The sequence below is a fragment of the Emys orbicularis genome, chromosome 1, assembly GCF_028017835.1.
Source record: "Emys orbicularis isolate rEmyOrb1 chromosome 1, rEmyOrb1.hap1, whole genome shotgun sequence".
Classification (NCBI taxonomy): Eukaryota; Metazoa; Chordata; order Testudines; family Emydidae; genus Emys; species Emys orbicularis.
Window position 1 is genome coordinate 200,547,820 of NC_088683.1, and position 14,322 is coordinate 200,562,141.

The 14,322-nt window shown below is 52.8% G+C and overlaps 1 protein-coding gene across 1 annotated transcript in view; it reads left to right on the plus strand.

Annotated features, from left to right (window-relative positions):
• The first annotated feature begins 1,834 nt into the window (after positions 1-1,834).
• HUNK (hormonally up-regulated Neu-associated kinase) overlaps positions 1,835-14,322 on the plus strand; it is an 80,374-nt gene continuing 67,886 nt past the window's right edge. The window contains exon 1 of the mRNA XM_065423285.1: positions 1,835-2,092. Within this exon, the coding sequence (XP_065279357.1) occupies positions 1,835-2,092 (258 nt within the window). The remainder of the gene's footprint in view (positions 2,093-14,322) is intronic.

The window sequence follows — 14,322 nt, forward strand, 5'->3', positions numbered from 1 at the left end:
GCGGCATCCCAGCTTGCAGCCACCTCCTCCCGGGCTCCGGCTGCTGCTGCGCTGGGGAGAGCGGCGGGAGCCGGGAAAGTTGAACCTTGGAAAGGAGGCGGTCCCCTTACCATGCCTCCCTATTTTCCCGGACATGTTCGGCTTTTTGGAAATTCCTCCCGGACGGGGATTTGAGGACCAAAAAGCTGGACATGTCCGGGAAAATCTGGACGTATGGTAACCCTATTTTATGTATACACAGGAATTCAGTACCTGAGTGAGGTACTGAATGTCCTCAACTCCCAGGGACTTCAGTGTAAGTTGAGGGGTGATTAGCTTTAGGATCAGGACCTCAGTGCATTCATGATCCAATAGGTCTTTTAAAACTCTAGATTCTATTATCCTCCCTTGTATATGTCCCTGATTGCCACTGTAAATACCTGCACATACTGTGTACAAAAGAGGGAAGGGGAGTAGAATGGAAGGGTCTGATTTCTTCTCCCTTTGCCTGAGATGAGGAAGATCTGCGCAGAAAGGATTGCCCTTGCTCCACGCTCCACTAAGGGGGATACAGTTTATAGGAAAGAAGCTATACCAAATAAAGTTATGTTGTAAAATGCAACTTGGAATTAATCGGTAAAAACAAAATCAGGGTAGAGAACTTAAAAATGTAGAACCCACTTGTAAATAAAGTGATAATTTGAACTGAAGCAAAAGGGTGGTACTCGAAAAGCTGCATAGGAACTGCATTGGCACTCTCTGGATTTATTAACAACGTGGAGGGGGGGCGGGAAGTATTCATGCTCTCACTAGCAGAGCTGTCACGATCTCAGCTCTGGAGCACATTCCACCAACAAAGGAGTGAAAAAACACACACCTGAAGTGTTCATAAGCAGAAAGGTGGGGAAAGCGGCGCAGCATAAAAATATTCTCAAGCAAGAATAAAACATGAGAAAATAAAACCACACGCATACATGTCCAGAAAAAGAACCACGTAGAATGGCTGTATCTGGCTGGGAGCTGGGATTTGCAGTCTAATTATATACAGAGAGGTGCACCGTCATGAATTTCAGGTGGCTTTTCTCTCTGGGAGAGGGTTTTTGGGGTGTTCTGTTTTGAGAGCCGTGCACTAGCAGAGGGGGAAGGAGGGGGGACCAGCGTTTGAAAATGTTCAGGCTGCTGTGTTGAGTTTAGATCACATCTGTTCCCGCCGCGTGTGATCGGATTAAATTACTGCACATTCAAACGGAATGAGGCTTTTCCCCTCCCTCCCCCATCCGAGAGGGCGCCTCAAGCAAAGAGAAAACACCTCTCTCTGCACAGTCCAGGAGAGCGAGGGAGACAGACACACAGAGAGAGAGGGGAGGGGTAAAGAGAAACAGACCCAATAGGGAAACCGGATTGCACGGGGACTGGAGACAATTGATCTGCGGGAGCTGGCTCTCGCTTGCTTCTCAACGTGATGCGCTGTGTGCCAGCATTGCTCGCTCGCCTTCAGTAGTTGCTAGGCTGGCTGCACACTGCATTGTTGCCGGCGCTCTCCGGAGAGGATCGTGCTGGAGCGGCCGCCCCACCTCCCCCCCAATCTAGCCCGCGGCTGGTCGGAGGAACTTTTCTCCTTGCCTCGAGAAGGCGCCTGAGCAGCGCCCCCCAGCCCCCAGCCCCACGTGCGCTCGGGAGGCGAGCGCCTGGCTGCAGCCTCTCCGCCGGGCTTGCAGAGCTGGGAGCGGGCGCCCAGAGCCGCTGGCCACGGCGGGACCCTGCAGAGGCGGGACTTGCCCCGATGCCCAGTGAAGGCGCCCGGCGGCAGCAGTAGCAGCAGCAGCGGCAGACGGGGCAGAAGCGGGGCAGGAGGATGCCGGCGGCTGCGGGCGACGGGCTGCTGAGCGAGCCGCCGGCGGCGGGGTTCGGCGATGGCGGGGAGCCGCGGAAGCCGCCCCTGGGCTCGGAGGGAAGTTTCCTGGCCGCCTGGATCAGCGCAGCGGGCGCGCGGGAGCGGCTCCGCGATTTCCAGCACACCAAGCGCGTCGGCAACTACCTGATCGGCAGGAAGCTGGGAGAGGGGTCCTTCGCCAAAGTGCGGGAGGGGCTGCATGTGGTGACCGGCGAGAAGGTACCGACCTCCCCGCACCCACCCCGCCAGCTTCCCTCCCGCTAGCCATCCTGCCCAGCCCCGGCCGCTGCCCCCGTGCACCCCGACCCCGCTCCCCGAGGGGGCAACTCCCCCCCGCCATGCACCCCGCTCCCCGGGGGGAAGTTCCCCCCATGCACCCCGTTCCCCCCATGCACCCCGACCCCGCTCCCGGGGGGGCAGCTCCCCCGTGCACCACGAACTTGCTGCCAGGGGCAGCTCCCCCTCCCACCATGCACCCCGACCCCGCTCCCGGGGGGGGCAGCTCCCCCCCCATGCACGCCGATCCCGGAGGCAGCTCCCCACTATCCATCCACCACACTCACCCTAACCGCTGGGCAGCTCACCACTGTGCACCACCACCCCGGGGCAACTCACCGCTGTCCATCCCAGCCACAGGGGCAGCTTCCCACAGTCCCTCCCCAGCCACACCCACCCTGGCCACAGGCACAGCTCCCTTCTGTGCACCCCCACCAAGTCGACTCCCGAGGGCAACTCCCCACTCCCATTTCCTTCAATGTGCTCAAAGGGCTAGCGCCCCTCCATTCCCCGCAGACTTACTAGAAGGGGCAGTCCCGTCCCCCCAACAGATCCCTCTTAAACCAGCCCTTCTTCTGGCAATAAATATTGCGGTGTCCCTACAGTTATGGCCCCAAAGGCTCCCATTTACAGTTGTGATACCGCAGTGTTACTGTATATGTGTTTAAGTTCTCCTCCTCTCACTCTCCCCCCCCCCCCCCCATCTCGCCCATGGACAGCTTCCCTCCACACTTTGAGAGCAGCTTTCCTGCTCGCCACTCACAAAGGGAATGCACTTTTTCGTGGGTTGTAGCCCACGAAAGCTTATGCTCTAATAAATTTGTTAGTCTCTAAGGTGCCACAAGTACTCCTGTTATTTTTGCGGATACAGACTAACACGGCTGCTACTCTGAAACCAATTTTTCATTTGAGTTTTGGGTCAACTCCGCTTATTTAAGGGCGAACTGAGGCGACTTTCCCCTCCTTGTTGCTGGCATGTTGTGGACAGCTTTTTTGCAGATTGCATTTGTTCTTAAGTGGGTTCCTGGGATTTGGTTGCCTATGTGAAATGAGTTTGGTGTTTCCAGTTCCGCAGGGAGCAGATAAGGGTCTGCCACACCACCCCTTCCCCCCCATCCCAATTGGTATAGTTGCTGGCAATCTGAGCAGAGAGATGCTCCCACTAGGACTGAATGTTACCTGTGATTGAAAGGACAGCAATTGATTAAACTGTCCTTTTTGCTAGCGGTAGTCCCTCTAACTGGATTCAAGTATCAGAGGGGTAGCCGTGTTAGTCTGGATCTGTAAAAAGCAACAGAGAGTCCTGTGGCACCTTTAAGACTAACAGATGTATTGGAGCATAAGCTTTCGTGGCTGAATGCCCACTTCGTCGGTGCATCCAATACATCTGTTACTCTTAAAGGTGCCACAGGACTCTCTGTTGCCTCTAACTGGATTGAGGCTCACTGGCTGGGCATTATGCCTGTGCTCTACTATTTAGATAGATGGGTACTTGTGTCCGCAAGAGGGCTATTAATCCAGCACCCAGAGGTGCAAAATGAAAAATCATGGGGTTTTTGAGGGTCACTTCCATTGATAGATAACATTTTATGCCTAAGAAAAAATTAACATGGTTCTATATGACAGTAAAAAGAAAATATCTGAATTGATAGTATACTGAACTTTATGACTAGTTTGACTATCTAAACATTCAACACAAAAATAGTATTTTCAGTCTGTCAATAAACTAAGATTTTTGATAATTATAGATTTTGTTTTTTTCTTAAAACGTCTTAATCACTATTATACAATATAGACTATTCAATTCTCTATCTTCACCTTTTGCTTTTAGTTACAAATATGCTTTAAACATTGTGGTAAAGAACACAGCCTCTTAAACTGTTGCAATATTGTTCACTATGTGTAATCTGGTATGTCTACAAGCAAGACAGATACTATTTTCTTATTGAAATGAGCTAGTTTTTTTTGGGTTGACTGTGTTTATGATTAGAAGTTGTTGACCTTGTCACACACTGGAAGGTGTAGCACATAGTTTAGTTTTTAGAGGACATTAGTAAGAGATGAAGTCATCTTATGGAGACTCACTTTTGTTTGTTTATTACTATCTTATTCAGAATCTTTTAGCATAAGAATATAAGAATGGTCATGCTGGGTCTGTCCAATGGTCCATGTAGCTCAGTATTCTGTCTTCTGATAGTGGCTGGTGTCATGCTTCAGAGGGAATGAACAGAACAGGGCAATTACTGAGTGATCCATCCCCTGTCATCCAGTCCCACTTTTTGGCAGGCCGAGGTTTAGGAATACCCAGAGCAGCGGGGTTGGGTCCCTGGCTATCTTAGCTAATAGCCATTGGTGGACCTATACTCCAGGAACTTATCTAATTATTTTTTGAACCCAGTTATACTTTTGGTCTTCGCAACATTCTCTGACAATGAGTTCCACAAGTTGACTGTGTGTTGTCTGAAGAAGTACTTTCTTTTGTTTGTTTTTAAAGCTGTTGCCTACTAATTTTATTGGGTGAGCCCTGGTTCTTGGGTTATGTGGAGGGATAAACTTCCTTGTTCATTTTCTCCACACCATTCATGATTTTATAGACCTCTATCATATCTCCCCTTATTCATCTCTTTTTCAAGCTGAACAGTCCCAGTCTTTTTAATTTTTCCTCATATGGAAGCAGTTCTATACACTGAATAATTTTTGTTGCCCTTCTCTGTACTTTTTCCACTTACAGTTCCTACAGCAATCAAAAATGAGGTCACTAATATTATTAAGAATAGTAACTACTTGATTTGTCAGTATTAGGAGCATTGGAGGAAAACCAGCTTGTTGACAAAGAGCAATACAATTAGTCCGCCCTTGTTTGAGCCCATAAGTCTGTGCCTTTTTCTAGCCAGTTTGTCAATGGAGAACAACCAGACTTGTCTAATGCAGGACACTTTGTGATTACTAAAACCTCATTAGACCTATTGAGCTAAGTTCATTCCTGGTGTAACTCCATGAAACCAAAGAAATTATACATCATGAGTGTATTGGGCTTTTGCATAAAATGTGTCCGGATAAAATGGATATGGTGGCAAAAAACAAAAAAGGGAGCACCTTCCAGCTAATGAAAAACTATTAATTTTGAGATAATCTGGCCTTCCTACTTATGTGCAACAAGTGATGAAAAAATTACTAATGTCAGTGTCCCACATTGACTTTAAACTTCTCTCCAAGGAAGGTTTTCACATAAGCCTTTTAAAATCTTTTTAATTTTTACAATTACTATGGAAATATAGTTGAGTAACAAAAATGGAGGCTTACTTTGGAGACACAGTGGTCTAGTGCAGTGGTTCTCAACCCGCGGCCCAATCAGCACACAGCTGTGACCCATGTGACATCCCCAGGGCCATACAGGTAGTATATATGTTGTGTGGATGTGCCCCCCCCCCCATAACACACAAAGAGCTGCATATGCGGCCCATAATGGTAAATAGATTGTAGAACTAGTGGCTAACATACTACATGGGGATTCAGGAGACTTGGGTTCTAGTTCCAGCATTGTTACTGGGTGGCTGGGGGCAAGTCACTTCATCTCAGTAAGCCTCTTTTTCACTTCCTATCCTTTGATTTGTCTATTGAGATTGTATGCTCTTTTGGGGCAAAGGCTGTTCTTCTTTGAGTGCTTGTTCACGTCCATTCCACATTAGGTGTACGCGCGCCGCGTGCACGAACGTCGGAAACTTTTCCCCTCAGCGGCTCCCGTCGGGCCCGCAGGGTCTCCCTTCCCGCCAGAGCGGCGCCCCGCCCTAGCGTATATATATCCCTGCCGGCCCGACCCTCCCTCAGTTCCTTCTTACCGCCCGTGGCGACGTTGGAACAACTCTATCTCTCGTCTGAGAGTGTCCCTTAGCATAGTGATTAGTGATAGTTATCAGTTCGTTAATAGTTAAGTGTTTAAGGTTTAGTGTAAATAGTAGTTTATTAGCCCCTCACAAAGGCCTAAATCTCTTTGTGATAGGGGTTGGGCGACCCCGGCACCGGCCCTGGGCGGCGGGGCATGCCGCACGCCCAAGGCTTCAAGGCTTGTGCCACGTGCCGCAGGCCTATGCCGTTGAGCGACCCGCACGACTCGTGTCTTCGTTGCCTGGGGGAAGCCCATAAAAAGGAGCGCTGTAAGATTTGTAAAGCTTTCAAGCCTAGGACCAAGAAGGAGAGAGACTTTCGTCTCAAGCAGCTCCTCATGGAGGCGGCGTTACAGCCCTCCTCTTCCGCGGCGCCGTCGACATCGGTGCGGAGTGCCCCGGCATCGGTCCGCGACCCGACGCCGGCAGGACAGCCTAAGCCTACGGTGCCACCTCGACGGGAACACACCCGGCACCGTTCTTCTTCGCCGGCCAGACCAAAGAGCTAGCCTAAGACCAGGGGACGTTCCCCGCATAAGAAGCCGGCACCGGCGAAGGCCGCGAGTGCCGCCAAGGCCGTTACGGCCCCGGTACAGATCCCGGTACCAGTGGCTCCGGCGCCCAAGGGCCCGTCGAGCCCCGGGATAAGCGCGTCGAGCGAGGAGGAGGGGCTGGAGGAACTGTTGGAACATCCCTCCACCCCGGACACATTTGAGGCAGCAAAGGACCTCATTGAATTGTCCACCGAAAGTAACCTCCGCGCTAAAGACATTCCGCCGCGACTGCCATCCAAGGGCAAGCCGGCGATGATGCGCCCGTCGCGGTCGCCATCTCAGCACCGAACACGGCGCCGGTCCCGGTCGAGCTCCGCCTCGGTGGACTCCCGGCTTCCCGCCGCGCAACGGGCCTCCAAACAGCCAGGCCCCGACGCGAGCGAGGCATCGTCCCAGCAGCCCGGCTCGACCAGGCACCGGGACGCGTCGACCTCGAGGTTCCCGAGACCGCGCTCCCGCAGCCGTTCCCGGTCCCGGGATGGCGGGTACTGATCGAGATCCAGGTCTCCACGGCGCCTCTCGCGGTCCCGCTCCAGAAGGCACCGCTCCCCGACTCCGGAACGGCACCGCCCGACGGCACCGCCGTGGCCCTCTAGATCGCCGTCCTTGGCATCGGAGGAGGGCTCGGGCTTTTCCAGTAGCTATGGCCGCAGAGTGCACGCCGCTAGGGAGCGCGAGGCCTCTTGGCAACCACATTGGAACCATCCTGGACAATGGCTATTCTGGACCCCGTGGGCCTATCATCAGCAAGGCCCTCCGTCCAGAACTGCGAGATCGGGCCCCTCAGGACACCGGTCCCGCTCCCCACGGCACCGCACTGCCTCCCGTGCGGAGGCCACGGTCTCCAGGCCGCCAGACAGGGATAGAACGGACTCGGTACCGAGCCCGGCACCGTCCCTGACCTTGGCCAGGGGACGTACCCCAGAGGACCGTCCCGCTGAGGAGGAGTTGCAGGAGGACGAGGACGCACAGAAGGCCATGACCTCCTCCTCCTCACCGGATGAAGCCGTGGCGGGCACAACAGTGTCCGGCCCTCCCCCGATTGACCATCGGGCGCACCAGGACTTGCTCCGCCGGGTGGCCCTCAATTTGGGGTTGCAGGCAGAGGAGACGGTTGAGCAGGAGGACCCCATGGTAGACATTCTGAGCCCGGAGGGTCCCTCCAGGATCGCTCTTCCACTTATAAAGACGGTACAGTCAAATTATAAGACTGTATGGCAGACGCCAGCCTCCTCTGCGCCGACGGCAAGGGGCGTCGAGAGGAAGTATTTTGTCCCATCCAAAGGGTTTGACTTCCTCTTCTCCCATCCAGCCCCATGTTCGCTGGTCGTTTCGGCGGTCAACGAGAGGGAGCGGCATGGCCAGCAGGCCCCAGCCCCCAAGGCCAAGGAGGCGAAGCGATTGGACTTGTTCGTCAGAAAGGTCTACTCGTCGGGAGGCCTCCAGTTGCGGATCGCGAACCAGCAGGCGATCCTCAATAGACATAATTTTAATTCCTGGGCATCAGTGTCTAAATTTAAGGATGCCTTGCCTCAGGGATCGCAGCCCGAGTTTGCGGCCATAGTGGACGAGGGAAAGGCGGTGGCCAAGACCTCGTTACAGGCCTCGCTCGACTCGGCTGATGCGGCCGCTAGGACTATCGCGTCCGGCGTGGTAATGAGGCGCTCAGCGTGGCTGCAGGCTTCTGGTCTTCCCCCTGAGGTGCAAAACACCCTTCAAGACCTTCCGTTTGAGGGTACAGGGTTGTTTTCGGAGCAGACGGATGCCAGACTCCGTGGCCTCAAGGACTCGCGGGCTACCCTCAAGTCCTTGGGGATGCATACCCCTGTAACACAGAGGAAGCCCTTCAAACCGCAGCCTCCACAGAGGCAGTACCAGCCTCGCCCTCGACACGAACCATACCGTAGGCGGGGCAGAGACAATAGGCGTAGGCGCAACAATACGCCTAACCAAGGCCAAAACCAGGGCCACAATAAGCCGCAGCCGGGAAATAAGCAGGGATTTTGAAGATGCGATCGAGGACAGCGTACCTATCTCTTCTCCGGTTCCTCCCCTGTGTTTCAGGGACCGCCTGTCCCATTTTTTCCGTGCCTGGTCTCATATAACATCAGACCATTGGGTCCTGCACACGGTAGAGTCAGGCTATACCCTCCAGTTCTCCTCGCCCCCTCCCTCCCACCCACCACCCCCGTCCCTCTTCAGGGACCCCTCTCACGAGCAACTCCTCATGCAGGACGTACAGATCCTCCTCGCGGTAGGGGCGGTGGAAGAGGTTCCTCGGGATCTCAGAGGAAAAGGGTTCTATTCCAGATACTTCCTCATTCCCAAAGCGAAAGGGGGCCTCCGTCCTATCCTGGACCTTCGCAAGCTGAACAAGTACTTGCAAAAACCACGTTTTCGTATGGTCTCCCTTGGTACCATCATTCCTTCCCTGGATCCGGGGGATTGGTACGCTGCCCTCGATATGAAAGACGCTTACTTTCACATCGCCATCCGCCCGGCCCACCGACGGTTCCTGTGCTTCACTATCCAGCAGCGTCATTTCCAGTTTACGGTCTTGCCCTTCGGCCTGGCAACGGCCCCACGTGTCTTCACGAAATGCATGTCCGTGGTGGCGGCCTTCCTTCGGAAAAGGCGGATGCGAGTCTACCCGTACCTAGACGATTGGCTCCTGGCGGGCCGCTCAGAGACAGAGGTTCGCGCCCACGTGGCACTGGCGCTACAAGTATTCCGCGAACTCGGCCTGTTAGTCAATGTGCCCAAGTCCTCACTAGTCCCCACACAGAGACTGGAGTTCATAGGGGCAGTCCTGGACTCGGTGGCGGCACGGGCGAGTCTTCCCGTATCGCGATTCCTGGCTATCCAGGAGGCTGTGACCTCCATTCAGAGATTCCCCACGACCACGGCCAGATGTTGCTTACAACTCTTGGGGCACATGGCGGCATGCACCCACGTAGTCGGACACGCCCGCCTCAGGCTCCGGCCTCTGCAGCTGTGGTTGGCCCAGGTATATCGCCCCAACAGCGACCCGTTGGACATGGTCGTCACGATCCCGGCTCGGGTATCGAGCGCCCTCCGTTGGTGGCTCGATCAACAGCAGGTCTGTGCGGGGGTCCCGTTCGCCGCCCCACAACCAGTTCTGACGTTAGTGACAGACGCGTCAGACCTGGGTTGGGGGGCGCACCTAGGGGACCTGCGCACTGAGGGCTTGTGGTCCAGGGAGGAACAGTTGCTTCACATCAACCTGAAGGAGCTGAGGGCGGTTTGCCTCGCCTGCCAGACCTTTCACGCCACCATAAGAGGTCACGGCGTGTCAGTTCTGACGGACAACACTACCACTATGTTTTACATAAACAAGCAGGGCGGGTCCCGGTCCTCTCCCCTCTGTCGCGAGGCGCTCCTCCTCTGGGACTTCTGCATAGCCCATTCAGTACACCTCCAGGCTGCATATCTCCCCGGGGTCCAGAACGGGCTGGCGGACCGTCTCAGCCGGTCCTATCTCATGCATGAGTGGAGGCTGAGACGGGACATCCTCCGTTCAATCTTCCTGAGGTGGGGGTTTCCCCAGGTGGATCTGTTTGCCACCATGGACAACAGCCAGTGCCCGCAGTTTTGCTCCTTCCAGAACCGCAGTCCGGGCTCTCTGGCAGACGCCTTTGCAATCCCGTGGGGCGGGAGCCTGCGGTACGCCTTCCCCCCGTTCCCACTCATCCACAGGGTCCTCCTAAAAACCCGCAGGGACAAGGCGACGGTCATTCTCATCGCCCCGGCGTGGCCACGACAACACTGGTTCACAACTCTCTTGGAACTGTCCGTGACCACTCCGATAGCCCTCCCCCTCCATCACGACCTCATCACACAAGACCGAGGTCGCCTGCTCCACCCGAACCTGCCATCGCTGCATCTCACGGCATGGCTTCTCTCTGGCTAAGTGAGGTGGAGCACAGGTGCTCTCAGGAGGTCCAGCAAATCCTCCTTGGTAGTAGGAAACCCTCCACAAGGGCGACCTACCTCGCCAAGTGGAAACGCTTCTCCCTATGGTGTGGGCCTCAGCACATCCAGCCCTTGCAGGCCTCGATACCACTGATTCTGGACTACTTGCTGCACCTCAAGCGTCAAGGCCTCGCCCCCGCTTCTGTTAAGGTGCATCTAGCCACCATATCGGCGTTTCACCCGGGGGAATCGGGGATGTCCGTGTTCTCCAACCCCACTGTAGTCCGATTCCTCAAGGGGCTGGAGAGGATGTTCCCCTACTCACGCCCACCTATACCCCCATGGGACCTCAATCTGGTCCTCACTAAGCTCATGGGGCCGCTCTTTGAGCCCCTGGCCTCTTGCTCCCTCATGCACCTTTCATGGAAGGTCGCGTTTCTCGTGGCCGTCACCTCGGCTAGGAGGGTATCGGAGCTGAGGGCCCTCACCTCGGAGCCTCCTTATACTGTCTTTCATAAGGATAAGGTGCAGCTTAGACCTCACCCTAAATTCCTCCCTAAAGTGGTCACGAGTTTTCACATGGGGCAGGACATCTGTTTGCCGGTGTTCTTCCCCAAGCCCCATACGGACCCAAGCCATCGTAGCCTGCATACCCTCGATGTTCGGCGGGCGTTGGCTTTCTATCTAGACCGTACCAGGCCTTTCCGCAAATCGACTCAACTGTTTGTGGCCATTGCGGAACGAATGAAGGGCCAGCCTATTTCGACGCAACGCCTGTCGGCGTGGATCGTGCTTTGCATACGCACGTGCTATGAGCTCGCCAACATGCCTGCACCTCAGATCAGGGCTCACTCTACTAGGGCCCAAGCGTCCTCGACGGCCTTCTTGGCGCAGGTCCCGCTCCAGGAGATCTGCAAGGCAGCCACCTGGTCGTCGGTGCATACCTTCACAGCCCACTACGCGATCCACCATCAAACCAGAGATGACGCGATGGTCGGCAGGGCGGTGCTTCAATCAGTTATTCCTTGACTCCTACCCTCCTCCAATGGTAAGCTTGTGAGTCACCTAATGTGGAATGGACGTGAACAAGCACTCGAAGAAGAAAAGACGGTTACTTAACTTCTGTAACTGTTGTTCTTCGAGATGTGTTGTTCACGTCCATTACACTTCCCACCCTCCTTCCCCTCTGTCGGAGTCACCGGCAAGAAGGAACTGAGGGAGGGTCGGGCCAGCAGGGATATATATACGCTAGGGCGGGGCGCCGCTCTGGCGGGAAGGGAGACCCTGCGGGCCCGACGGGAGCCGCTGAGGGAAAAAGTTTCCGACGTTCGTGCACGCGGCGCGCGTAAACCTAATGTGGAATGGACGTGAACAACACATCTCGAAGAACAACAGTTACAGAAGGTAAGTAACCGTCTTTTTTACTGTGTCTGGTGCCTCGCGCAATGGGGCCCCAACCTCTTAGTGCTACTGTAATGCAAACAAATACAAATAATAATAAAATGGTTTAAAAAATCCTAAAAAGAGTTGTCTCTTCAGTTGTTCAGAGTGGGTTTGACAGCTTATTTTAACCAGTCAGATCACGGTAAGCAAATGACAAGAGTATAATGTACTCTAATTATAGTGGCGCTGTAAATGCAGCTATCGTTAAGATTGTCATAATTTCCATTATAAATTCCTGTGCTCAAGTTTTTAACTCCAGTTGTAGAAGAAATTTGTTATGGGCTGAAATTTAACATGACACTTGCCCTGAAACTCACCATGGCAACAATAATAGGGTTAGTGATTATTATGTTATAGGAGTGCAAAAAAAAATTCCTTCCCTGCTCTTCTCTGTTACCAACCCCATGCTTCTCCTCAGTAACAAATACATCTAATTCTCTGGCTGATAAAAGACACCTACACATGCATGTCCTTCCCACCTCCCCTTTTCTGGATTGCTACATTTACTTTAGTCTGTTAACAACAACAACAACAACAACAAAAACAAAAAAAAAGAGACCCACCATTGGCCTCTCTGTCTCAGTTTCCAGACTCATAGTTTCTTCATTGTCTTGAATAACAGCAATTATAACAAAAGAAACAAACAGTGAAAGTGTTGGAGAAACACCTTTCTCAGTGGGCTAGTGTCCTTATTTGTGGACAGGCAAGTTGCTTTCTTCCTGAGCTCCCCAAGTCAAGTCAGCAAGTCATAGATGGGCTGACCCTGCACCATGGAATTCATTGGAAGTTTTCATTGCTGACTTCAGAAGGCACAGTGTCAGGCCTGTAGCTTCTAATTACTGGTTAAAAGGCCCACCTTCCCAACAAACCCCCTTGTTTTATTCCTGCTCTCCTGGATAAACCACTATATAGGGAGATGGGGTGGTGGTAGAGACCAGCTTGGGGTGGGATGTTGTTATCTCAGAAGGGTTCTGCCCTAACCCCTGAGGTTCCAAATACATTCTATCACACCCTCCCTATCAAATCCTCCCTGCTCTTCTCAAAGCTATCAGTGGCCTCTCAATTTTTCCTTTCTTTACACCTGTCAGGGCCCCCAACCTTGAGACCCCAAGTTGTTTTCTGGGACCTGCATCTTTCATACAGTGAAGAACTAGATGTGACTTACTTCTGAGCCTGTCAGCGTTGCCCTCAGATTGGACAGAAGCATTGATGTTGAGTGTTCAAGGCATCCATCTTTCTTTAGAGGCTGAGCATTCCACCTCCCTGGCATTCCAAGCCCTGTCTGGCTTGTGTCAAGTAAGCCTCTAAAGTTGTTATTCAAAACTCACGTGAACCTCTTTGCCTGAATAATCGGAATGTTTTGGTGAGAATGTGAGTACATTTTGGAATACTGGAGTTGGAAGTACAGGGAAAATTGCTATGATATTTGGCATCTCCACTTTTATTTCTGGCTGAAACTAAGGAAGAGCAGGAGTGCATGGAAATAATAAAATAATAAATAATAATGATAGTGATGTGAACTTCTCTGAACCCCCAAAAGGTTTAACTTTAGCCAGATCAGTTTTCACATACAGTATCTACTGTTTGTCCTGGGAACAAAGAGCTGCAACAATGTTCCCTTTCAGGTGCATGCATGACCCCCGACCTGAACTTCAGCCCCTGCATGGAGCTGATGGACACGCAGCTCTCCTGTATATACTCCTCTACTGAACTTCTGATGTAGCCTCCAGCCAGCTTACACAGAGCCCAGCACAGGCAACTGAGCCCTGACTGCAGCATGAGGTGGGGAAGACAAACATCTGCTTTCCGGGACTCCTTTGCTTGGTGTGTGGGGTTTTGGGGAGGAGATTAGAGCAAGCACCTCCATGAATGAAATTGGAAGAGAGAGTCACTTGGGGAGGAGAAATAAAAGTGGGAAGGGAATGACACCAGTGCACAGGAGATGGGTCAGTAACAAGGGAAGTTTTACTTAATAAGTAGTTTGTTGCTATGTCAATGTCCTTCCCCACCTGCATGATAATATACTAAGAGGCAGATTAATTTACTCATTCATCAAGCCTTAATTTTTTAGTGCTGGAATCTGCCAGCCTTATATTGAGTAGTTCCTTGAGCATTCTCAATGACTGCAGTGGGGCAAGTTGAGGAGTAGCGTACTACTCAACACAAGGGTACCGGAATCTTGCCCTAAATGTCTAAGGGTTCAATACTGCACTCCTTACACAGATCAGACAGCCAAAGCCACATTGAAGTTAATAGGAGCGCTATTTTAAGGCATGTAGGACCAGCCTCTATATGACAGTTACTTTATTGATTTCCCCTTGCCCCTCCAAATTGCATTTCTGATTGCTTTGCAAGAAAT